A 22,819-nucleotide genomic window follows, 5' to 3' on the forward strand; every position below is an offset into this window, starting at 1 on the left:
CTTCATCCATGTCAGCGACTTCCTCAGAACCCCAAAAACCTGCGGATGCACAGGAGGAAGGTAGCACCAGCTGGCTGCTGCTGCTGGCCAGGGAGTGCTTCCTCAGGAAACACAGAGACAGAAGCTAGAGAGGCACATGTGAAACAAGAGGTGGTGTGATGTCCTGCTGCAGCTCTCTGGGCGCTCCCAGGAAGGCAGGGGAGGGTCAGGAGGTCTCTGCCAGCAGAGGCACCACTTAATGAGCTTTCACCGGGCACAGGAAGAACAAAGCGACAGGTAGAGATCAAAAGCTGCTCCCTGGAAAGCCGGAGGAATTTAAAGGGAAATCCTGCTTTGATCCTGCAGAACACCTGTTGTTCAGCACTGCCTGCATGTGCAGATGGACGGCACTGCAGCCACACAGGGCTGGGAAGAGGAAACCAAAAAAAAGACAAAAGGTTTGGAATACGGTGTCCTGCCAGCTCGGAAATTCAGTCTGCTGGACTCGTCTTGCAGAAGAGCTGCACATCAGAAATCAGAGACCACTGCAGTGCTGCAGACAGTAGCCAGACACACTGGGATATATAAATATCACCAGGAAACTCAATCCTTTCACTGTTCCCACAGGCCAGGGAATTCTTTGTAGCTTTGGTTGCAGGATTAAAGAAAAACAGATGCAAGTCACAGGACAGTTTCAGGGAGGGTGACAGGAGTTATCTGGGCCAGGGAAAGAGATTGCCAAGGGAAGATAAAAGTGAGGGAAATGTATTAAAAGTCTTCACACATGGGAACTGTCTCTGCCAAAGAAAGGAAGAGCTGTCAATGAAGGATGGGAGAAGTTGTAAGGCAGCTGAACTGTGGCAAGGAATACCTAGGTTTTGTCATTCTAGTAGCTAGGACAATGGTGCACCAGAACAGGGAACCAACCTCAAGGGACCATTTCCATTGCTGGGGTTTCAAAGGCTGCAGAAATAGATACACAGTCAGTCCCAGTGGGGACCAGATGGTGGACTGGACCTCTGAAGGTCATCTAGTCTACTGGTACAACCCCAAAAGTCTCTGGAACTCAGCTTGGGAAAGTGCCTCTCCTTCCTAAAAGACAGGAGTTCATACAACACAAAGCAGCAAATAACAGAGACCAAATTTGCAGGGTTTGCTCTATTCTCAGCCCTTTTCCATGTGGGACAACATCTGCACAGGCAATCCGTGGGGCCTGGGCCGTGGGGAGAGGCAGGAACTGCTGCTGCCTCTTTTGTGTGCTTGGGAAGGCAGTGGGAACCATCTCACAGCTCAGGCAGCAGTAAATCAGCACCATTCAAAAAACCCCATTTTTCATATGAATTTCATATTTATCCACTGATCTGAAGGGATTCTTCTCAGTGTGGCAGAGCCAGCTCAGCTCTCCAGAAGCTGAAGCATTGAGTTAGCTGATAAGCTCTTGCTGAGTGCCAATATTTATTAAGCACACACACATTTTCTTCTCCCACACATCAACTGTTGCCACTAAAAATCTTCGCTCCAGCTCCTGTGTCTGTTCACACAGCCCTGGCTGCTCTCCCAGTTGGTGCCAGCACTTCTCAGCTTCATGAGTGAGAAAGTGCTGGGGAGCCAATTCCTGAAATCACCCCCGGAGCCTCTTCCCCAGAGCCTGTCCTGTTCCAGCCAGCAGCATCCAGACCGGCACCGGCTGCTCGCCGCCCGCAGCGATGCCCTTCCCCTCCTCAGGAACCCATCCACAGGATCCTGTTTGCCTTGGCAGCTCACACCTCACTTGGCACCTGCTGCTGGACCAAATGCTGCCGCCGCCGGTCGCACGAGATTCCTGTATCCTGGCCCGGGAGGGCAGCGCCGGCTCCGGCACGGGCTGGCACACCCAGCACATCTCCCGGTCCGTGCTGGCACCGGGGGCACCGCGAGCACCCTGGATCCTCTCACTGAGGAGCCCAGCCCAGAGCGGGGCCGGCTGCAGCCCACACCTCCCTGAGCTGAGCCCTCCATGGGCTCTGCCTCCCAGGGCACATTCGCTGGGCAAGATTTTCCGAGCTTTACGAGCAACATAAGCCGAGCTGCAGGGCTCTGGAAGTGAAATGTGAGACTTGCAGCGTGTCTGGGCACGGCGGAGAAACACGAGCTGTCAAACAGCAGCACCACATTTAAGCATGAAATGTCTTTGGTAAGAAAAATGCAACAGGCTCGTTTTCTTCCTTGCCCTTAATAACTTGAGTTTAATTTTACATATTTAAGGAGTGCAGAGTCACTGTGGTGGTGGGGCTCAGACACCGCACCAATTCCTGCCTCTTTCCCTTCTTGGGAACAGTAAATGCCGGGTTTGGAACTCTCAAGCACAGAGCGACCAGAGTAGGGCAGGCTGGAGTCAGGACTCAGCTTCCTCCCAGTCCTCCGAGTGGATTTGCTGTGCCACTCTCAGCTGGTCACTCACTTGATCTCTACTCCTCTACAGGTCCTTGCACGACCTTCCCTTTGTATTACAATACCTCGACATCGGGAATAAAAAAAGAGAAAAGCTTTCCAAACTCCTTGCTATGCTGGAGCCAGTTCAGAGGATCCAGCCAAATCAAGGAAAAACGTTTACCATAGGGAGCCACTCTGAAGTCATCCCATCTCATGGGAAGAATTATGTAGGTCACCAAGAAGTCTTTCATTGCTGCCCTGCTGGGGCAGCAGCGGCTCACGAAGCACAGAGCAAAGGGAAGGGAACAGCCAAAATCCCCACAACTCCAAATGCAGCCGCTTCAGTGGGACCAATTTCGCTCAGATGCATCTCAGCTGAGCAGGTAAAAAAGGGGCAGCAGCCTGAATCCTGCAAGGCTGTGACTCAAGAGATGAAAAGGGAAAGGGAATGCTATGTCAGGGCCGGCTGCTCCCAGCCACACCTGTTCAGGCATCAGAAAGCAAACAAAAAGCAAACAAAAAGCAAACAAAACACTCACCCATCCCCAGCACCGAACTCACCCACAGCACACACTGTCACTGAGACACTCTGTGCCCCATGTCCCTCCATCCTCAATTTACCAGCTTTGCATGACACGTATCTGCACTGCTTGGGCCACAGGAAATGCTTTTATGACTTTTTATTTCCAACATCCTGTTGCTGTGTCCTGATAACATTCTCAGGACTCAATCCTCAAAAATCAGCAGCTCAAAGCCCCAGGAGCCTGGATCACAGCTCAGTGGATGAGCTGATTGCAAACTCTGTTCTCAGTACGACAGACATCAGACCATGCATCATCTCTGCCACTTGGACACTCTGGAATAGCCCCTTCCCTCCCTCATTCCCTGATGGACTCAGAGAGCCACACTCTGCCCCATCCCGGCTCTCCAGCCTCACAGCCCCCACATAGCCAGAACAAACCCAGATATTCTCCAAATCCAGTGCAGAAAAGCAGCTTTCACAGACTGTCCAGTTATCACCAGGACCCGAACAAGCTCCTACAAACTCTCAGGAGGCTTCTACAAAAGCACCAGCAAAGTCCAAGATCTTTACCCTGAGCTGTCCCAGCCCTCACACTTCTACTGTTTTCTCTCAAAAGAACTTTCATTTTTCTTCCTATTCGGAGTAGCAACTAAGAACAAAACACCTCTGCAAGACAAGCTCCCAGCCTGATATCCAAAAAGACCAATCTCCCAGTGGAAGCAGCCGCGTTATTTTACGGAGTGTCAGCAGCACAGCGAGCAATACACCACCCCACAACCCCTGCCTGCAGCATCCCAAGGCCACTCACCAAACCACTGCCAACGATCCCCATCCACCTTCTCCGCAGGTAACAGAGCTCAGGTAGATGTTTGGGTCACCTGGGAGAAGACCAGCTCCCCAAAAGGAAGGAAAACATTGAAATACTCCCAAGCTGCACGGAGCCGCACCGAAATAACAGAAGAGAAAGTTTAGGAACTATTTAGATTTCCACCAGCGCCCCCGGCGGCACATCGACCCCGGGGCAGCATCCCGACCCCAGGGCAGCATCCCGACCGCAGGGGCAGCATCCCGACCCCGGGGCAGCATCCCGACCGCAGGGGAGCAGCCCGACCCCAGGGGAGCAGCCCGACCCCAGGGGAGCAGCCCGACCGCGGGGGAGCATCCGGACCCCAGGGGAGCAGCCCGACCCCAGGGGAGCAGCCCGACCCCAGGGGAGCAGCCCGACCGCGGGGGAGCAGCCCGACCCCAGGGCGGCATCCCGACCCCAGGGCAGCATCCCGACCCCGGGGCAGCATCCCGACCGCAGGGGCAGCATCCCGACCGCAGGGGAGCAGCCCGACCCCAGGGGAGCAGCCCGACCCCAGGGCAGCAGCCCGACCCCAGGGCGGCATCCCGACCCCAGGGGAGCAGCCCGACCCCAGGGGAGCAGCCCGACCCCAGGGGAGCATCCTGACCCCAGGGGAGCAGCCCGACCCCAGGGGAGCAGCCCGACCGCGGGGGAGCATCCTGACCCCAGGGGAGCAGCCCGACCCCAGGAGAACAGCCCGACCCCAGGGGAGCAGCCCGACCCCAGGGCGGCATCCCGACCCCAGGGGAGCATCCCGTCCTCCCGCCTGCTCCCGCCGCCCTCCGCGGGGCCCCGGCGTGGGAAGGGCGGACAAAGAGCGGGACCAAACATGGACCTGCCCAGGTGCCGGCAGGATCCCGGTGCCGGCTGGATATCAGGCTGGGAGCGCTACGGGATCACCCGGCCCCCCAGCCCCCGCCGCCCCCAGCCCGGCCCGGCCCCGCGTTACCGGCACAGACGAGCCCGGGGAAGCTCCCGGCGCTGCCCAGCCCGGGGCGAGCTCGGAGCCGCCGCCGCTCCCGGCCCTGCGCGGGGCCGCTGCCGCCGCCCGCCCGCTCCGCCCGGCCCGCGGGGCTGTGCCCGCCCGGCTGCCCCGCCCGTCCGCCCGGCCCGGGGCTGCCCGGCGCGGGGAGAGCACAGCGGGACCCGCCCGGTGCCGGGACCGGGACCCGCGGGCGGAACCGGGGCTGGCCGGGGACGGAGCGTGGCCCGAGCCCCCCCGCGCGCCGGGGTTGGTGCGGCCCGAGCCCCCCCGCGCCCCCCGCGGACCGCGGTGGTGCGGCCCGGGCGGTCACGTGAGCGGGTGTTGATGCGTCGCCTGGTAACGGGAACATGGCGGAGCCGCCGCGGGTGAGTCGGGCCGGGCCGGGCCGGGCCCGGTACTGGTACTGGTACTGGTACTGGTACTGGTACTGCCCGCCCGGGGCTCCTCCGCCGGCCCGCACCGCCCCTCCCCTCCCCTCCTGTCCCGCCCCGGGACCTCCCGTCTCTTTCCCTCCCGTCCCGTCCGCCGCGGCTCGGTACTGCCCGGTCCGGATTCCACTGCGGCCCAGCACTGCTCGGCACTGCCCGTCCCCTCCACCGCCGGCCCGGTACCGTCCGGCCCGTCCCGGCACCTGCTGGTGCGTGTCCCGTGCCCGCCCCGCTGCTCAGGCTCTCTCCGGTTGCAGGCCCAGCCCAGCCCCGGCGCTATGGAGGAGCCGCCCGGTGCCGCGGCAGAGGAGTCTGCGGGGGAATTGGGCTCCGCGGAGCGGGATGAAAGCAGAGCTCCATCACATCTTCCTCTGGAGGTGATTCCCTTTGGAACATTCACAGGGCAGCCCGTTCCCACGCCTCCTTTGCAGAGCGGCCTCTTCCTGGGAGCAGCTTCAACAGCAAGAAGAGAGCGATCGTTCCAGCCTTGCCCTCATATAAAGCAAAAAAGCCACTAAAAAGTAAATTTAGTTACTGACCCATGTCAGCAGCATTTGAACTGTGTGTGTTTCACTCAGTTCTTTGCACGTTTCCAGTGCAGACACCGAAAAAAGAGATTTATCCACATTTCATGGATGCACATACTCGGGCTCTTTTTGGAGGTTTCTTGGTGACAAGTTTTCTTCTTCCATTGGGCCTGCCCAACACTTGAATTTGGCAAATGATGATGTGGGATAAAAGAGTCACTTTAAAAAGAAAGAAAGAAAGAAAGAAAGAAAGAAAGAAAGAAAGAAAGAAAGAAAGAAAGAAAGAAAGAAAGAAAGAAAGAAGAAGGAGAATAATTTGGCTACATGTTGTGCTAGCTGGAAGAATTGCTTTAATAAATCTGTAAGGACTTTTTTTTTTAATGGACGTGAACTAGAAGTACATGAAACTGTGAGTGGTGTGGAGAAGTTTTGTCAGGATCTTTACTATCTCATTGCTTGCTGAGTGACTATTTTTGCAAATGAGATTAAACTTCTGAATTAAACTTCTGCGCCCTGTGGCAAAAAATACCACAGCATTAACATGAAATGCAAATGGCAATCTGCTGCTCTGCTTTCCACCTGTGCTGTGTGCCAGGCCATGGAAGTGGAGAATGGGAATGACGATGGAGAGTCTGTTCCTCTGGAGGAGCAAACAGAGTCATTGCCCCCTGAAGATAGAGAGATCTTGCTGCAGAGCTGTTTGTGGGGTCTGCAGGAGTGGCTCACTCTAATTCTATTTTGGGAGCGTCTCTGTGCTGGCTTTAGAGCCAGGCCCTCGTGTTGATCCTTTGTTTGCATTGTTCATGCCTCATGACAAAAATGAGCAGATGTTTAGGGGTAGTTAGATGGAAAAGGTGATGGATTTTATGTTTCAGGGAAAATCGCCTGAGACTTTCCCAGATAACGAACGTGCCACTTGTCCTCCTGAGCAGGGTGACGTGGAGCAGGCAGTTCCAGGCAGAGGAGCCCCGTCCCTTCCCTCAGGAGCACCTGCAGCAGAACCAGGTATCCCCCACCGCCTTTGCAGAAGAGCTGCACTTGAGATCATCTCTCAAGCACAGCCTCTGGTTTTCTCCCTTTCTGGTCATTGTTAATCCAGCTGGAGGCACAATACTATAAAATCTAATCCTATTCCTTTATCTTTTTCCTTCTTTATGCTGGGGTGGGGTCCAGGGAGCAAAGGACGAGCCAGTTCTCACCATGCAGAGCTGACCTTTGAGCTCCCGAGTGATCATGGCAACCAAAGACAGGACAAGGGGTTGCAGCAGCATGGAGCTGAGGAACATGGGATAAGAAAAAGTAGAAGGAAAACAGCAGAAGAAGAAGAACTGGTCATCTTGGATCCAGAACATGTGAGAAGTCTTCAAATCTTGTCGTTCTTTGCAGAGTTGATGTTTGTGTTTCTCTAAAATGTGTGAGGTGAGCTGTAAGCAGTGGCTCAGCTGTTCAGCTGCACATGTGAAAATCAGTTTTGCCAAAGTATTAGCTGCTGACTGAGTCACTCAACCCTAACCCCAGAGCTGTAGGTTCAGAAGTGAGCAATGCAGAGGGTAAATGTGATCCCTCAGTGCCCCTGAAAGAGAAGTCCTTGCAGCAAGAGTGAGCGGGTGGGTTCTCAGATGCAGCTCTTCTGGCACAGTTCTGGCTTTCAAATATTCTCACTTTTTGGCATCAGCAAATACCCACTATGTAACACCTCTCACTATTTACACTAATTACTAAATAATAAACTAAAGTTTATTAATGCTGTCCTTCTTTACAGCCTCTGATGACAAGATTCCAGGCTGCCCTGAAGAATTACCTCACTAAGCAGATAGAACAAGTGAACCTAGACGTCCATGAACTGGTAGGGAGCCTCTCCTTTGCCTTCCCACAGCCCCTCCTGTCCGAGCTGCTGGGAGACAGCTCCTTCCCTCTTGTGTCCGCAGAGGGCAGCAGTGAAGACCAGCAAAGAGCAGAGGGAAGAGCTCGGGGTGATCCTTTACGGAGCCCAGCAGCAGCTGGGGCAGCTGGAGGTGGAACTGGAGAAGAGCCACGAGCGCTATTCCCAGGCGGCCACAGTGCGGCAGCAGCTGGAAGAGGAACTGCAGGGCCTCAGGGATGCTCACAAGGAAATATGTCACAACACAGATGATGAACGCAAGAAAGGTGACTGAGGCAGTCCTGGCGGTGTTTCCCAATCCTAGGGCTGTGTGGAGAAATTAATTTGAATTTAAGTGAAGCACTGGCTTGAAAAATTCAGCAAAATAATTAATCAGGAATAATGCACTCACTGAAAAGTTTCACAGGCACGCCTGGAATTCTGTGAGCTGGGAATCCAGGAATTGCTTGCCAGGATCTTTAGCTTTGCTTGTGGAGCTGTACTCCAAAGCTGATGTAAATATTTCTGCTGGGGAGGGCTGGTTTAGCTGATGTGTGAGAGGTTTTGCTTTGGGAGCTTCTGTATTTCTTTCTCTTTTATGTCTGTTTAAGGTGTACCCTACAAACAAACTTCTCTGTAACTATTGTATCTCCTGTCCCCCCAGTTTCTGCAATGCAGACACAGATTGAAAACCTGGCCTTGCAGCTCTTCTATGTGCAGAACATGGACCAGGACATGCATCACAGGGTTTTACTGATGAAACAGTCAGCAAAGAGGGCTGAGGCAGAGAGGATCCAGGCTGAGGTGGAAAAGAAAAAACAGGTACCAAGTGAAACTGTCTTTGAAATAAATAAATGCAGGTGCCAGCAGTGAGTCTGGGAGGATGTGCCACCTTGTCAGAAGGAAGGCTAGAGTGACTGAGTCACGGAAGATGAGTGGGGATATTTTTCTCAAATAATTGACAAAAAAAAATTCCAGAGGCTTTTCTAAAAAGGAGAAGAAGCCCTGCCTGCCCCCAGACAGCAACATGCACTGTCCAGAGGGTTTGCAAGGCTTAGAACAGTAAGTCACTCTTCACTCAAGGGAAGGAAGATATTTATTGAAGGTATTTATTGAAGAAATATCGTGTGTACAGGTCTTGAGAATAATTCTCAATCACAGCGAATTTCACAATGGAAAGTGAACTTGGGGAATGAGTGGAGCCGGTCGGTGCTGGAGCTCCCTCTGCTGCCTTCCTGGACACAATCCACGCAGTATTGCTAGTGCAGAATTCCATGCAAACTGTTGAAATACAGTTTGGGTTTTGGAGGGTTTTAACAAAGGATTTTCAACTATACATTATTAGGATTCCCAGTAGCTGGACAGGGGGCCCAGCATAATCCATGCTGACAGGAGGGAATGTGGCTTCAGAGCCGAGCTATCAATTTACTGCTGCAACTGGAATAATAAACAGCCAGCAAAGGTTTCATTCTCTTGCAAGTCGTGCCTGCTGCACTCGTGAGCCATTTGTGTATGGATGGGAAAGTTTCAGTAGGACTCAAATCTAATCCAGTTGCCAGTTTTAATTCCTTTTTTAGCTGATATTATTCTTGTAGGATACAGTTGGTTTAGACTGAGATTCCATGACCCACCCTGGACTGTTTGGCTCTGGCTCTGTAGGACCTTCTCCTGGACCAGTTAACGAGGAGAGTCTACGAGCTCCAGGAACAAATTGCTCTGTTTGAAGCTCAGCTTGTGGCCCAGGCAGAGGACACAAAAGTGACCCGGCAGGCAGTCAGTGAGGTAGGAGGGGACTTTTCCCTTGTGGTTAATATTTCCCTCTGGCAGGGCTGACCCCTTTGGCCCATGCTCATGTGGTGTGCACAAGGTGGGACAGAGTTTCACAGTTTGTTCCTGTTTGGAAGAATGAAGACTTTTTTTTTCTTTTCCTTTGTCCATGAGAAGTGCCTGTAAATCACTTCCTCCTGCCCTTTGCAGCAGTTTTTTCTTGCAGACCTGTGCTCTGTGGGCTGCTGAGACAATGAACGAGAGACAGAGTTGGAGCTGATCCTGCTCAGCACATTACGAACAGGAAAAAAAAAAAAAAGTATTTTAACATGAATTTGTTTTTTCAACACAGTGTAGATTAATCCTGTCTGCCACCTCTCTGTTCCCCAGGCTGGTCTGGAGGTCCAGGCTATTAACATGGAAAAGAAGAGGCTGATGGACCATTGGAACAGCAGCTTGGCTGGAATGAAGCAGAGGGACGAGGCCTATGTTGTCAGTCAGGAGCTGCTGGGGTAAGGTCTGAAACCAGGCCCTGAGGACACCTCAGATTTGGGCAGGAGGGATTCCAGAAGGGGATTCCAGTGTGTCTCCTGTCGGGTTTAGCACTGTGTGGGCAGGGCGTGCCAGGCAGAACAAGTTTCCTGCTCTAAAATACGTAATAAATGCAAAGGATAAGAAGCACGGTTCTTTTTTGCTGTTTTCTTTATCCTGACCACATCTCTTCCTCGGAATGTGGGGGGTTCTTCAAGCTGTTTACAGTTTTCTCAATCATGTTTTATTCCTCTAAAGGAATTCCCTCACATTTGCAACATCTCTTACTCCAAAGAGCTGGATGTCAGGAAGGGTTTGTCTCTCATTATCAGGGTTTTGTGAGGCCTTTGGAAATGTTCAGGAAAACCTCCCTGTTGTTGCCAGAGGAAGTGTTTATTTGCTCTGGAGCCTTAAAGCTTGACTGATTCTCTGAGAACAAACAATCTGCTTTTATATGGTGACGTCCTGGGAGGAATGGGGGCTGGTACAGCGCTGAAAAAAGGAATCAATTTTCCTAGACACATTTACTTTTAAATCTTAATGTCTCCATCCATCTCCTGCTGACTCTGCACTGTCACAGCAGCTGAGCCTTAAAAAGATCTTCCTTCTTGGGCAGTTGTTGCTGCAGTAATGAATTTGAAAAGAGGAATTTGTGGGCGGCTGTTCAGCACCAATCCCCGTGATGATTTTCCATCTTCTTTGCCCTTCCAGCAACTACAGACGTGACCTCATGTCCCTAGAAGGGGACATCCATGGCTGTGGGAAGTCCATCAGGAAAGAGGAGGAGAAGAATGAGAACCTTGTTGCCCTCCTGAACCGGTCCCAGAATGATACCAGTGTGACAAGGAAACTGCTTGCCCAGTGCCTGCTGGAGCAGGAGGCCCTGCAGGTTCAAACTGGCACCTACACTCATGTTCTCCAGGAGACAGAGCAGGCCCTCAGCAGGACCAAGATGGTGAGGAGAGTCCATGGAATATGAATCCTTTTGAATACTTGAATTGAATACCCTTCCTCAAACAGCTGTAGTGATCCTGTCTCTGTCTTCCAACCTTTTAGGACCAAGCCGCTCACCTGAATGAGTTGCTGGCCATCAGGAAGGGCATAGAGAAGGGAACTTCTGTCAAAGAGCAGCTAGAGAGTGAAATCATGGCAAAGCTTCAGGACCAGATGATGTCCAACAAAGCTGCAAAGCACTTCTTCCAGCTGGCTGAAAAAATTCGGAACAGAAAAAGCAACCTGGTATGGCATCCCCCCACCTTGGGAGGGCAGGGCACCAGTGGGTCCCCAGCAGGGCTTGTCAGTGACTTTGTTCTGGTTTCAGGTCTGCATTGAAGCTCTGCTGAGTTTGCCTCTCCAATCTGGTTCTCCCTGTGATCATATTGCAGGATTCTGGTGTATGTGAGAGAGCTTGGCCAAAAAGACCTGACACAAAACACTGTTCTTTACTTAATAAATGGGGCAAAATTATGAATCCTGGGAGTATTTACTATAAAGTATTAGCATTTCTTATGTACTGCAGAAAAATAATGGACATGTGGTACTTCTGTAGTCTAATTTTAACTAATTTTTATTTCTATAATTCATCATGGAGTGGGATGCAGGCGGCTCTCCGTTCTGAGGAGCAGTCCAAGGAGCAGTCCAACATGACCCACAGCTCTTTAATCCATGAGAAGTTGCTCTCTCTGGGAGTGTATAACTGGATCTCTTAGAAAGATCCAAAAACTCAGCCCAGCATTGCTCACACCGAGTGCTGTGCTGGTTGTTAGGTAAGGGGTGTGTGTGCCAGGTGTGGAGAAGGGACAATGCCGTGATGTCCTGGTACTGGTGGCAGGTAACTAGAGACTGGGCAGGTGGTCACTGCAGAAGGGATGAGTGAGATCTCTTAAAGGCTTCTGGAATATTTAGGCTCCTTAATGCTTTTCTGCAGCTGTATGGCAGAGGTAAATATTGTATTACCTGCCAATTGATGGAGAAGCAAGGGTACAGAAAGGGTAAGTAGCTCATGGCTTTTAGTACAGACCTAGGAGTAGAATCTCAATCCCCTGCCTCCTGTGCTGGGACAAGTGGCATTACAACTCGGCAAGGGGCTGCTGGGGACAGTGATGTGTTTCCTCTCTTGATATTCCCAGGAGCTGCATTTTTACAAGGTTGAGAACGATGTGGCCCAGATTATTCTGAATGCAACCAATACCAGCTGCAGGCTGGCAGTTCATGAAAAAACACTCTGTGAGGTGGACAAGGAAATAAAAAATATGAATGAGCTGATTGCCTGCCAGGAAAGCGAGATTGCAAAGTCCAGGCTCCTGGCTGACAAGAAGGGAGGGATCATCTGCCTGTACAACAAGAAGCTGGAGATGCTTCTTGCTCAGCAGGGGGTAGGTATTTCTGTATTTCAGTCCCAATTTTGATTTCATTCTTTGTGATGACCAGAGATGCCCCTGATCTGTGTAACTGTGTTAAGTGTTGGGTAGTTCAAACTTTCAGGCATCAGCACTGTGATTTAAAAGCTGCATTAGTTAATGCAGGTGTTTGTGTTTATCAATTCATAATGGAGTGAAGGGAATTGTGAAAGGAGGGTGTGCCTGGCACAGATCCCTGCAGGGACTTGTCTGCACCTGATGAAAATGTCAAATGGCATCAATGAGTGAATAGGATCTTGTTGGAAAACATGCCAACACTGAGGAGGGGAGAGTGGGGCAGGCGGAGAGATTTCAGTCGTTTGATGGTTGGCCCTGTGTGGATGATTGCCAGATCTGTCCCTGGCAGTGTAAGACCTGATGGATACCCATGGGGAAATGAGTCCTGTGGCACATCCTCTGCAAGCTTTGGAATGTCCAGATGTTGTCAACAACTCCAGCAGCTTCTGCCTGATTTATCCCAAACTTTGCCCTTGTACAGGGGCAAGAACTGGGACCACTGGAACTTGAGATCAACCAGCTGAACAAGGAGATAGAAGAATGCAGTTCTGAGGTGATGACGTTGCAGAAGCACTGGCTCAATGAGCAGAAGGAGCTGGTCAAGCTGACACGGGAGCGGGATGAGCAAATAACCTCCCTGGATATGTTACAGAAACAGATCATCATCATGCAGCAGAGGAAACTGCGCATGGAAAGTACGTCGTTCCCTGATTCTTCCTTAAAATGTTCGTCTGTGAAGGGAGGGAAAAGGGAGTGGGGGGTTACAGATGGGAAAAGCTGGACCTGCCCCAAAGAGTGCTCCTGGCTGTGTGTGAGCAGGAATACCAACAGCCCAGGCACTCCTGCTGATTGCATACATTATTCCTGTAAGGATTCATCCTACTGTCCTGACAGTCGGACCCTGAGTGACAATGTTACACTTGTTAAATAAAGTTTGCAAGTAATGGGTAGGTAAATGTCCCCAGCCATGACAGCACTTTCCTTAGCCAAACCCAACTGTTTTCCACAGGAGTCTCCTTCAAAACCTTTTTTTGGTTTTTGAGCTTGTGGAAAAACATTTTGGCTGGACACGTGGGTGGCTCTGCCTGAGGTCTTGCCACCTCTGACAGCAGTTTGTGTTCAACTTGTCTGTGTTCAACCCAGTACTCAGGGGAATTCCAAGACTTTTGCCTGTTCACCCATAGATGAAATTCAGCAGGAAATAAAAGAACAGAAGGACGTGGAACGGCACATGAAGAACATCTCAAATGACTTGATAAAGTTGAATGTGTTGATCAACAAGAACAACAGCAGCTTTGAGGAGCTGCAAAATGGCAAAATTGTCACAGAGAACGAGTTTGTGCACTCTCTCAAGGTACTGACCACCTGGAACCTCATTCCCAGGTCTCAGCCTCCCATGCAGATCGAGGCAAGCAGTGATCCTGGAAAACTTTCTCAGCCTGACAGTGTTGCATTGTTTTGTTCTTCCCAAATCTAGGCAGCAGAAAAAGAATCTGTGGAGATGCAGGAGAGGCACAGTCAACTGACTGAGGAGAAGGAAAGGCTCCTGAACAGCCTGGTAGAAGCAGAGTAGGTACCAGAGTGCCGCAGTCCCATGTGTCTGTGTCCATGTTCCTGTTCTCCTACAGTCACCAAACCTGGCACCACCAAATGCACTTCTAGTCTTCCTGGAGAAGGGGACAGGACCTTAATGAATGTCTGAAACACAGTCTGTGGAACCAGCAAGAGCTGGGAGGATGTTGGCTTTAACAGTTCCAGCGTGTGTGAGCTGGATGTTGCCAAGATCCATATGGGAAGACTCTGGCAGTGTCTGGCAGTGAGTGTGCTGCACTGAGCAGGGTCTAGCTTTCTCTTTCCCTTCCCCTTTCTTCTCTGAAGGCATCAGATCCTACTGTGGGAGAAAAAGATCCAGCTGGCAAAAGAGATGCGGGAAGCAACAGATTCTCTGTTTGAACAAGGCGAAATCCATGACATGAAAACAGAGATTCGTAGGATGCAAGTAAGGCACTGGGAAAGAGAACTGAGGAGGGGAAGCCACCCAATGTACTCAGGCTTGGAGTGGCTGAAACATGAGGCAGGAGATGAGAAACAGGCTGGAGAAGTGGCATCTTCAGGGCCCAGGGCAGGACTCTAAACCCCCCACAGCTCGACTGAACTGAGCATATCTAGCGGCCCACACATCCTGCATTCCCCGTGCCAGGCTTAGCAGAATCTGGACACTCCCAAGAAATCTATTTAAATTGCAGTATGTTTGCCACCTGATTCTGTGACCCTGCTTTATAAGCAATGTTGATTACTAAATATTGCATCACTTTAATCACTGGTTTAGGGAAGTGTTCCCTTTCCTGGCAGAGCAGCTCTTCCCCTTCATTCTCAGGATGCTTCTGCTTTTCTGCTTCTGCTCTTGCTAATGAGGTCCAGACTAACATTTTAAATATTGGTGTAGACAAGTTGATAATCCAGGCCTCTGCCTTCCAGATCCACACACAGCAAACCAGGTTTGGATTTGGACCAAATCTGGCTTGCAGGCACTTGTGTCACATGTATCTGGCTTATGCTGGTGGGATGTGCCACCCAGACAGCTTCCCTTGGTGCTCTTGGTAAGCATTTGGTATTTTGAGGCTGGTTTGTGTCTTGGCAAATGGCAGGTCCGCTATGGGCAGCTGCTGAAGCAGCAGGAGACGTTGATCCGGGCTATGGAGGCGAGTGTTTCTCACAGAGAGACGATAACGAATCGGGCAGAGGCTCAGAGCAAAGTAGATAAGAAACACATCACCAAGAATGACTTCCAAAGCAGGAAAGAAGAGCTGAAGAAGAAGATCAGGGAAACCCGGGAGGTGAGAAAGGAAAGTGGGTCTGCAGGAGCTCATACAGCTGAGGTTGGCCTTGTGGTGAACAGCAGTGAGTGCAGGAGTGTCCGTGCACAGACCCCGCGCTGGCAAAGGGGCAGGCTTTGGGAAATCATTCATTGAAAATCCCCCAAAATCGAGTTCTGGGAGGATGGTCAGGAATGCAGCTGAACTAAAACTGAAATCTGCCATTTCCTTCTCTTCCATTTACTAGAACATTTATGAATGCAACCAAACCATCCAGGAGCTGGAGACCATCCAAGAGTCCCTCAGTGACACCTTTTCAGAAAAGAAGCAGGAATTTTGCCAGCTCCAGGCTGAGATCGACAGCCTCATCTTGGACATAGAATGTCTTCAGAACGAGAAACGATGGGTGAGCACATCCACTCCCTTACAGCATGTGAGCCAGACAGAGCCTGCTGCTTCCTCTGCTGCCAGCTCTGTCTCAGCACCGTGCTGAACTGGGTTGTCAGTGTGGCATTTTAGCAGCACATTAACTGAGCACATTTTGGAGGCTCACCAAGAACCTGCTTGACGTATTGAAACCCTGTCCTGGGAAGGGTTGCCTTCTGTATGTGGGAATTTCTCTGATTTATGGAATTCTGTGATGTCTGTACCCCTCCAACACCCGGCCTGGGGGTGCTGTTTGGCTGTTATGATGGGGAATTCGCGGCACTGTACTTCCCTTGTCCAATGTGATGGTCACAGCACCTGACACGAGTCCCACCCATATTTTTCTTGATGTCACAGCCCCTTCCCTTGTTGCTTTTCTCAGAACCTGTTGGAGCTTGTGGCCCACCAGGCACACCAGAAGCAGCTGCAGGCGCTGAGGGAAGGGAAGTACAGGGCCCTGTGCCACACTGAGGAAGCCTGCATGAACCAGCAGGAGAAACTGCAGGCTCGGCTGCAGACCATTAACACCATCGTGCAGCAGATCCAGGAGGAACAGCCCCAGCACCAAAGGGCTCTGCAGTGGCTCAGTCACTGGCTGGGGTCCAAGCTCAGGTTGGAGAAAGCCTGACAGAAACATAGAAAATACATGTAATGTCTTTTTTATTCTTCCACAGGTTGCAGACTTTGTAAATAAATAAATACAGAAAAATAACCAGGTGTAGGGTACAATATTTACTTTGTCGGGTATAATATTTATTTAAGATGTACCATTGCAATCGTGTCGCTATGTTTCTGTTTACGTTTCACTTTCGCTGCCCCAAGCAGCTCCTGGGCCCCGCCTCCCTCCCCCGCCCCGGGGGCCGCTGTAGCCCCGATTTCCCGGGCGCGGGGGTGGCCCGCCCTTGCTCTCGCCCCGGCTCTTGGCCAAGCCCCGGCAGCAGCGGGCTTGGCGGGGCCGGGCGGCTCCGGGGCGGCGAAGCGGCCGGGCGGTGCCGGTGCGTCCCCGGTGCTGGTGCGTCCCCGGGGCCGAGCGCCGGGCCGGCCGGGGGCCGCAGCCCGGGAGCCGCAGGCCGGGCCATGGGGCCGGGCCCGGGTGTCGCGGCTGCGCTGCTGGCGCTGCTGGCGCTGCCGGCGCTGCCGGTCCCGGCCGCGGCGCGGGGCCCCGGCACTGCCGCCTGCGAGGTGGCCCCGGGCGCCCGCTTCGACTGCGGCCCCGAGCGGCTCCTGTCGCGGGCGGGCTGCGAGGCGCGGGGCTGCTGCTACCGCCCCGGCCCCGGCCCTGCCCGCGGCCCCGGCCCGCCCTGGTGCTTCTTCCCCCGCGGCTACCGCAGCTACCGGGCCGAGAACCTGACGGCCACCGAGAGCGGCTTCTCCGCCCGGCTGCGCCGCGTGGCCGCCGCCTTCCTGCCGGGCGCGGTGGACATGGTGCGGCTGGACCTGGCGCTGGAGACCCCGGCCCGCCTGCGCTTCACGGTGCGCCCCGGGACCCCCGGAGCCCCCCGGGTCCCCCGTTCCCCCGCTGACCCCTCTCCGCCCGCAGCTCCGGGACGCGGCCCGGCCGCGCTATGAGGTGCCGCTGGCCACGCCGCGGGTGCGCGGCCGAGCCGCCGCCGCGCTCTACGGGCTGCAGGTCAGCCAGGACCCCTTCGGCCTCGTCGTGTGCCGGCAGCGCGGCGGGAGAGTCCTGTGAGTACCCTCCTGCCCCCCTCGCTTCCCAAGGGATTGCGCCTGCGAGCGGGACCCCTCACGGCCCCACAGGGCACGGGGTGGGTGCAGGGACACCGGTGTTCACCTGGGACGCTGGTGACGGCAGTGGGGTGGCTGTCGGTGGCTGAGGGGGCTTTACTTTGACTCCCTCTTCAGTTCAGTGGCTGGGAAGGGAACCAGGAATCCCAGAGCTCCGCCGAAACTTGTTTTTACTTCATGTGGTGATGAGCATCCGTGTCCCTCCCCAGCACTGGTGCCCCAGCTCCGTGCCTCCCTCCCGGCTGCTTGCTGGAGTCTCCCTTTCTCTCTGCAGGCTGAACACCACGGTCGCACCCCTCTTCTTCACAGACCAGTTCCTGCAGATCTCCACCTCCCTGCCCTCCCATTTCATTTCGGGGCTGGGGGAGCACCTGACACCACTGGTCCTTGACACAGCGTGGACCAGGGTCACCCTCTGGAATCGGGACATGGCACCCGCGGTACGGAGCGGGGCTGAGGGAGAGGGAGGCAGATTCATCTGTGCTCCTGGGGCTGGCCCTGCCGCCTCTCACGTCTTGTCTGGGGCTGGGGAGATGTGTCTGTGCTGGTTCAGCTCCGGGCCTTGGCCATACCACTGGGCAAGCCCATGGGACCCTTGTCCCCAGGGCAAGGTTTGTCCCCCCGGAGCTCTGCGCTGTTTCCAGGGCTCTGGCTCAGGGCAGAGCTCTGCTGACATGACAGTGTTTGGGACCACAAGCCCTGGGTTTGCCCTGAAGCCAGCGCTCCTGACTGGAGGCGAGGGGCAGGCAGGTGGGTGTGGGGGTCTCCAGCAGAGCCTCACAGGCACCACACCGTGCTCTGCTCCAGCCCCACGTCAACCTCTACGGCTCCCACCCTTTCTACCTGGTGATGGAGGACGATGGCTCAGCCCACGGTGTCTTTCTGCTGAACAGCAACGCGATGGGTGAGTCCCGTGGAGGCGCCGGGCACGGGCTTGGCCCTGTCCCTGTCCCTGTCCTCAGCTTCTTCCCCTGGCACTCGTGCTTCCCCAGACGTGCTCCTGCAGCCCAGCCCGGCCCTGACCTGGCGCACGACTGGGGGGATCCTGGACTTCTACATCTTCCTGGGCCCCGACCCCAAGAGTGTGGTGCGGCAGTACCTGGATGTTGTTGGTACGGCTGAGCCATGAGTGCTGCCGGGGTGGCTTTGCCGGGGTGGCTTTGCCAGGATGCTGTGAGGGTGGCACAAGGCTGGGCCATCCCTGCCAGCACCCACCCTCCGGCTTCCAGGGTTCCCCTTCATGCCCCCGTACTGGGGCCTGGGCTTCCACCTCTGCCGCTGGGGCTACTCCTCCACCGACATCACCCGGCAGGTCGTGGCCAACATGACAGCAGCCCGCTTCCCCCTGGTAGGTCTGGGCTGCTCCCGGGGCCTCTGCCCGCAGCAGCCGTGGGAGGCTGATGGAAGCCCCATGGGGTGGGGGTCCCACAGCAGCATGTGGGGTCCCTGCTCCTCCCCAAGCACCCGCGCCTCCATCCACAGGACGTGCAGTGGAACGACCTGGATTACGCCGATGCCAAGAGGGATTTCACCTTCAACAAGAAAAGCTTTAAGGACTACCCAGAGATGGTGCGGGACTTCCACAGCCGTGGGCTGAGGTACATCATGATTGTGGTGAGTTACATGGGCGGGCTGGCACTGGGGCTTCAGCTGCCCAAGGGTGGTGATGAAGGCAGGGCTGGCCGTTCCCTGCTGTTGCTTTGTGCCCTTCCAGGATGCCGGGATCAGCAGCTCAGGGCCCCCGGGCACCTACAAGCCCTACGACGAGGGCCTGAAGCGAGGGGTGTTCATCCGAAACGCCACGGGGCAGCCCCTGATCGGGAAGGTGAGTGTGGGGAGCAGCCCCAGGGCCCACGGGACAGGGCTTGAGTGGGGCCATGGGAGCAGGACCCCGAGAGTGGGAGAGAAACACTCGGGGGGCCATGGTGGAAGGTGGGGTGGCGTGTGGGGCTGGGGGCTCTGCCCATTGCTGCCTCCCTCCTGCAGGTCTGGCCAGGCCCCACGGCCTTCCCAGACTTCACCAACCCGGAGACTCACGAGTGGTGGCACGACATGGTGAAGGACTTCCACGAACAAGTGCCCTTCGATGGCATGTGGCTTGTGAGTGGCCCTGTTGTAGCTGCTGGCTGTGGCTCCCTGGCTCCTGCCCTGTGCCTCTGCTGGGCCCTGGGGCAGCAGCGAGGTCATCCTGTCCTTTCCTTCCCCTTCCCTCCCCAGGACATGAATGAGCCGTCAAACTTCGTGGAGGGCTCCCAGGATGGCTGCCCCAACAACAACCTGGAGCATCCCCCCTATGTGCCAGGTACAGGAGTGGGTTCCAGCCCTGCCCAGGGCTGTGGGGAAGCCGGGAGGAGCGCGGGGGATGCTCTGAGCTCCACCTCTCCCGTGCAGGAGTGTTTGGGGGGCGCCTGCAAGCTGGGACCATCTGTGCCTCCAGCCAGCAGTACCTGTCCTCCCACTACAACCTGCACAGCCTGTATGGGCTGACCGAGGCCATCGCCTCCCACAAGTAAGCCCGGGGCTCCTGCTGCAGCTCCCGCACATCCTGAGGGATGCAGAGCCAGGAGAGAGACCCAGCGTGGGCAGGGGGTGGTAGGCAAGGGTTTGGTGTGTAACACAGGGCACTGGGGGAGCCCTGAGCCCCTTCTCCAGCCGGCGGGGCTGAGCAGTCCCATCCCACCCCCAGTGCTCTGCTGAGGGTCCGAGGCAAGCGCCCCTTCATCATCTCACGCTCCACTTTCGCTGGGCACGGGTGCTACGCCGGGCACTGGACAGGGGACGTGGGCAGCGACTGGGAGCAGCTCTACTACTCCATACCAGGTAGGCTGTGGAGCACTGGGGCTGCATCCACCCCTGCTTCCCCCTTGCCCGCGCAGCCGGGGCTTCTCCATGGGCTCCATCCCCTGGTGCTGCAGAGCCCCGGTGCCCTCTGCAGAGGTGCTGCTCTTCAACCTCTTCGGGGTGCCACTGGTGGGTGCCGACATCTGCGGCTTCGTGGGCGACACGAACGAGGAGCTGTGCGTGCGCTGGACCCAGCTGGGCGCCTTCTACCCCTTCATGCGGAACCACAATGACCACGGCACCCGGGTGAGCCCCAGGAGCCCTCACCCTGACAGGCAGGGGGCTGGGCCGAGCCAGGGGCTGTCCTGCTGTCCCGGGGAGGTGGCTGGTGCAGCTGCAGGGCCGTGTGCCCCCAGTGCTGGGATGGTCCATCCTGCACCCCTGAAATGCACCCTCCGTTCCTCCCCACGCGGTCTGAGCGTCCCCTTGGGCCTCTCCCCTCCCTGCAGCCGCAGGAGCCGTACGCCTTCAGCCCACCTGCCCAGGCTGCCATGAGGAACGCCCTGCACCTCCGCTACTCCCTGCTGCCCTTCCTCTACACCCTGTTCCACCGGGCTCACAGCGCTGGCGAGACGGTGGCACGGCCCCTGTTCCTCGAGTGAGTGCCAGCCCCGCCAGGGCCGATGGCCCTGTCCTGCCGGCTCAGCGGGAGGCGGCTGCAGGGTCTCCTGGCTCCTGGCAGCTGCAGGGTCTCCCCTCCTTCCCCAGGTTCCCCACAGACCCCAACACCTGGGCCGTGGACCGCCAGCTCCTGTGGGGCGGGGGGCTGCTCATCACCCCTGTGCTGGAGGCAGGACAGACCAAAGTCAGCGGCTACTTCCCAGCGGGGACGTGGTACAGCCTCGCAGGGGTGGGTGCTCCTGCTGTGTTGCACGGGGGCTTTGCTGTGGGACCTCGTGCACATTCCTGCATCCCACCAGCCCCCCGGGGCTGTGTGTGGGTCTCGTGCCTCACCTGCCTTTGCTGGTGGCCATTTGAAGGCTCTGGCACTGGGCTGGAACTCCGCTGGCACGTGGCACCCTGGGCCTGCTCTTCCCTCTCTTTGTCCCCGTGTAGGACTCCACCATCCACAGCAAAGGGCAGTGGATCCTCCTGCCAGCGCCCCTGGACACCATCAACATCCACGTCCGTGCAGGGCACATCCTGCCCCTGCAGGTGAGTCCCCTCTGCTCCGTGGTGACACCACAGTGACCTGTCCGGCCAGCCTGGGAGGGTGGCTGTGCCCACACCGCTGACAGGACCATGTCAGAGGAGCTGTGGCTGCAGTGCCTGGCAGGGCTGAGGACATGGCTGTGGCAGTGCCCCAAGCTGTGCCTGCCCTGTGCCCCAGGAGCCCGCGTTCAGCACTGCCCAGTCCCGCGGGAAGGGCATGGCCTTGGTCGTGGCGCTGACCCCGGACGGCTTTGCCAGGGGAGACCTGTTCTGGGATGATGGGGAGAGCTGGGAGACCTTTGAGAGGGGCGACTACACCGAGATCCTCTTCCTGGCCTCAAATGTGAGCACGGGCAGCTGCTGGCGGGGGGATCTGGGCAGGGGGTCCTGGTGGCCCTGGGGCACCTGTGTCTGCTCAGTGCCTGGCAGAGGGGCAGCATGTGGGGCAGGGCACCTGGAGAAGCCCTGGGTGCACGTGGGTGGCTGAGACCCAGGAGCACACGGTGACATCCCTGCTGTCCCTAGGACGCCGTGCTCAGCCAGCTGCTGCGGGCGAGCGCCCACCTCGACGGGGTCCTGCTGGAGGCCGTGACCGTGCTGGGTGTCACCAGCCCTCCCCGGCGAGTCCTGGCCAACAGCGCCATCGTGAGCGACTTCTCCTACCGCAGTGACACCCAGGTGAGTGCTTGTCCCCACCCTGGGAAGGGGTGGTGGCCGGGAAGGGGCCCTGAGTGCAGCGGAGGAGCTGGCGGGGTGTGACCCCAGCGATGCACAGCAGGGGCCATGGGTGCCCTTCCTGGGGGATCTGTGGGTCCAGGACTGTGCCGGGCTGAGGCTCTGCAAGGGGCAGGACCCCCCTTGGCTCTGACACTCCCGGGCTGCATCCTGGCTGGCTCTCACCTTCTTTCTCCCCTCAGGTGCTGAGAGTCCCCGTGTCGCTGCCCATGTGGGAGCAGTTCGTGATCTCTTGGTCCTGAGCCAGCATCGGTCACAGGGAGAGGCCCTGGGATCCGAGGCCAAATCTATCCCATCCCTTGTACCTGGAGCTGCCACTGCTCTTCCCATGCTCCTGGGCCTTGTTTCCCCTCTGGCTGCTGGGCATCGATGGAGGGGTGTGCCCTGGACTGGCACAGCCCCCAGGGACAGGGAAAACCTCATCATCGTCATCAGGGGAAAAAAGACCACCCAAGTGCCTTGTGAGACAGCAAACCTGTTACTGTGGGGAACTGGTAGCTGGGGCAGAGACTGCAGGGAGTCTCCTGGCTGTGGTTTTGAGGAGGGGGCTGTGCAGGGGGTGAGGGGGCAGTACTGTGAATAAAGCTGCTGCTTGCTGGGAGCAGCCCCAGGCTGTGTCCTTGTCCCCTCCCTCTTCTGGTCCTGAATGTGCTCAGCCTCCTGCCCCAGCTGGGATGCTCCAGCTCCATCCCTGCCTGTGGGTCTCCAGCGGGACCCCCCTGTGCCCCTTGAGGGCTTCACCCCATTTTCCAGAGCGTTGGGTGTCCCCAGCTGTTCCTGCAGCCCTGGCTGTGCCACAGAGGCCCTTGGCCTGTCCCGCTGGCCC

The 22,819-nt window shown here is 56.0% G+C and overlaps 3 protein-coding genes across 9 annotated transcripts in view; 2 read left to right on the forward strand and 1 right to left on the reverse strand.

Annotated features, from left to right (window-relative positions):
* TBC1D16 (TBC1 domain family member 16) overlaps positions 1-4,805 on the reverse strand; it is a 32,790-nt gene extending 27,985 nt beyond the window's left edge. For 3 of the 6 annotated variants that reach the window (XM_032128757.1, XM_032128756.1, XM_032128750.1), the window contains exons 1-2: positions 4,711-4,805; positions 3,723-3,845 (exon numbers count right to left, since the gene is read on the reverse strand). The gene's annotated coding sequence lies outside the window, so the exon portion shown is untranslated. Of the gene's footprint in view, positions 1-3,722; positions 3,846-4,596; positions 4,655-4,710 lie in introns of those variants that run through there. The other 3 variants (XM_032128752.1, XM_032128751.1, XM_032128753.1) reach the window with 3 other exon arrangements.
* Positions 4,806-4,905: 100 nt separating this feature from the next.
* Positions 4,906-16,231, forward strand: CCDC40 (coiled-coil domain containing 40). 2 transcript variants are annotated; one of them, XM_032128762.1, is made up of 19 exons: positions 4,906-5,111; positions 5,432-5,551; positions 6,577-6,706; positions 6,875-7,053; positions 7,464-7,547; positions 7,630-7,849; positions 8,227-8,384; positions 9,222-9,344; positions 9,720-9,841; positions 10,572-10,815; positions 10,917-11,099; positions 11,990-12,235; positions 12,759-12,972; positions 13,462-13,631; positions 13,755-13,846; positions 14,156-14,276; positions 14,926-15,114; positions 15,341-15,499; positions 15,902-16,231. In XM_032128762.1, exons 1-19 carry the CDS (start codon positions 5,094-5,096, stop codon positions 16,145-16,147), a joined length of 3,018 nt encoding a protein of 1,005 aa, XP_031984653.1. In that variant the 5' UTR covers positions 4,906-5,093; the 3' UTR covers positions 16,148-16,231. The 2 variants fall into 2 exon arrangements, with proteins under 2 accessions (XP_031984653.1, XP_031984654.1); XM_032128763.1 differs by having other exon boundaries at positions 4,907-5,111; positions 6,634-6,706.
* A 350-nt stretch (positions 16,232-16,581) lies between these two features.
* GAA (glucosidase alpha, acid) lies at positions 16,582-22,274 on the forward strand. Its single transcript, XM_032128764.1, has 19 exons — positions 16,582-16,992; positions 17,060-17,205; positions 17,540-17,705; positions 18,073-18,169; positions 18,258-18,377; positions 18,495-18,613; positions 18,748-18,879; positions 18,980-19,090; positions 19,252-19,365; positions 19,483-19,567; positions 19,657-19,774; positions 19,952-20,085; positions 20,201-20,352; positions 20,556-20,704; positions 20,815-20,956; positions 21,163-21,261; positions 21,437-21,601; positions 21,784-21,936; positions 22,176-22,274. Exons 1-19 carry the CDS (start codon positions 16,597-16,599, stop codon positions 22,233-22,235), a joined length of 2,658 nt encoding a protein of 885 aa, XP_031984655.1. The 5' UTR covers positions 16,582-16,596; the 3' UTR covers positions 22,236-22,274.
* Positions 22,275-22,819: the final 545 nt, after the last annotated feature.

Source organism: Corvus moneduloides, chromosome 19 (assembly GCF_009650955.1).
Source record: "Corvus moneduloides isolate bCorMon1 chromosome 19, bCorMon1.pri, whole genome shotgun sequence".
Lineage (NCBI taxonomy): Eukaryota > Metazoa > Chordata > Aves > Passeriformes > Corvidae > Corvus > Corvus moneduloides.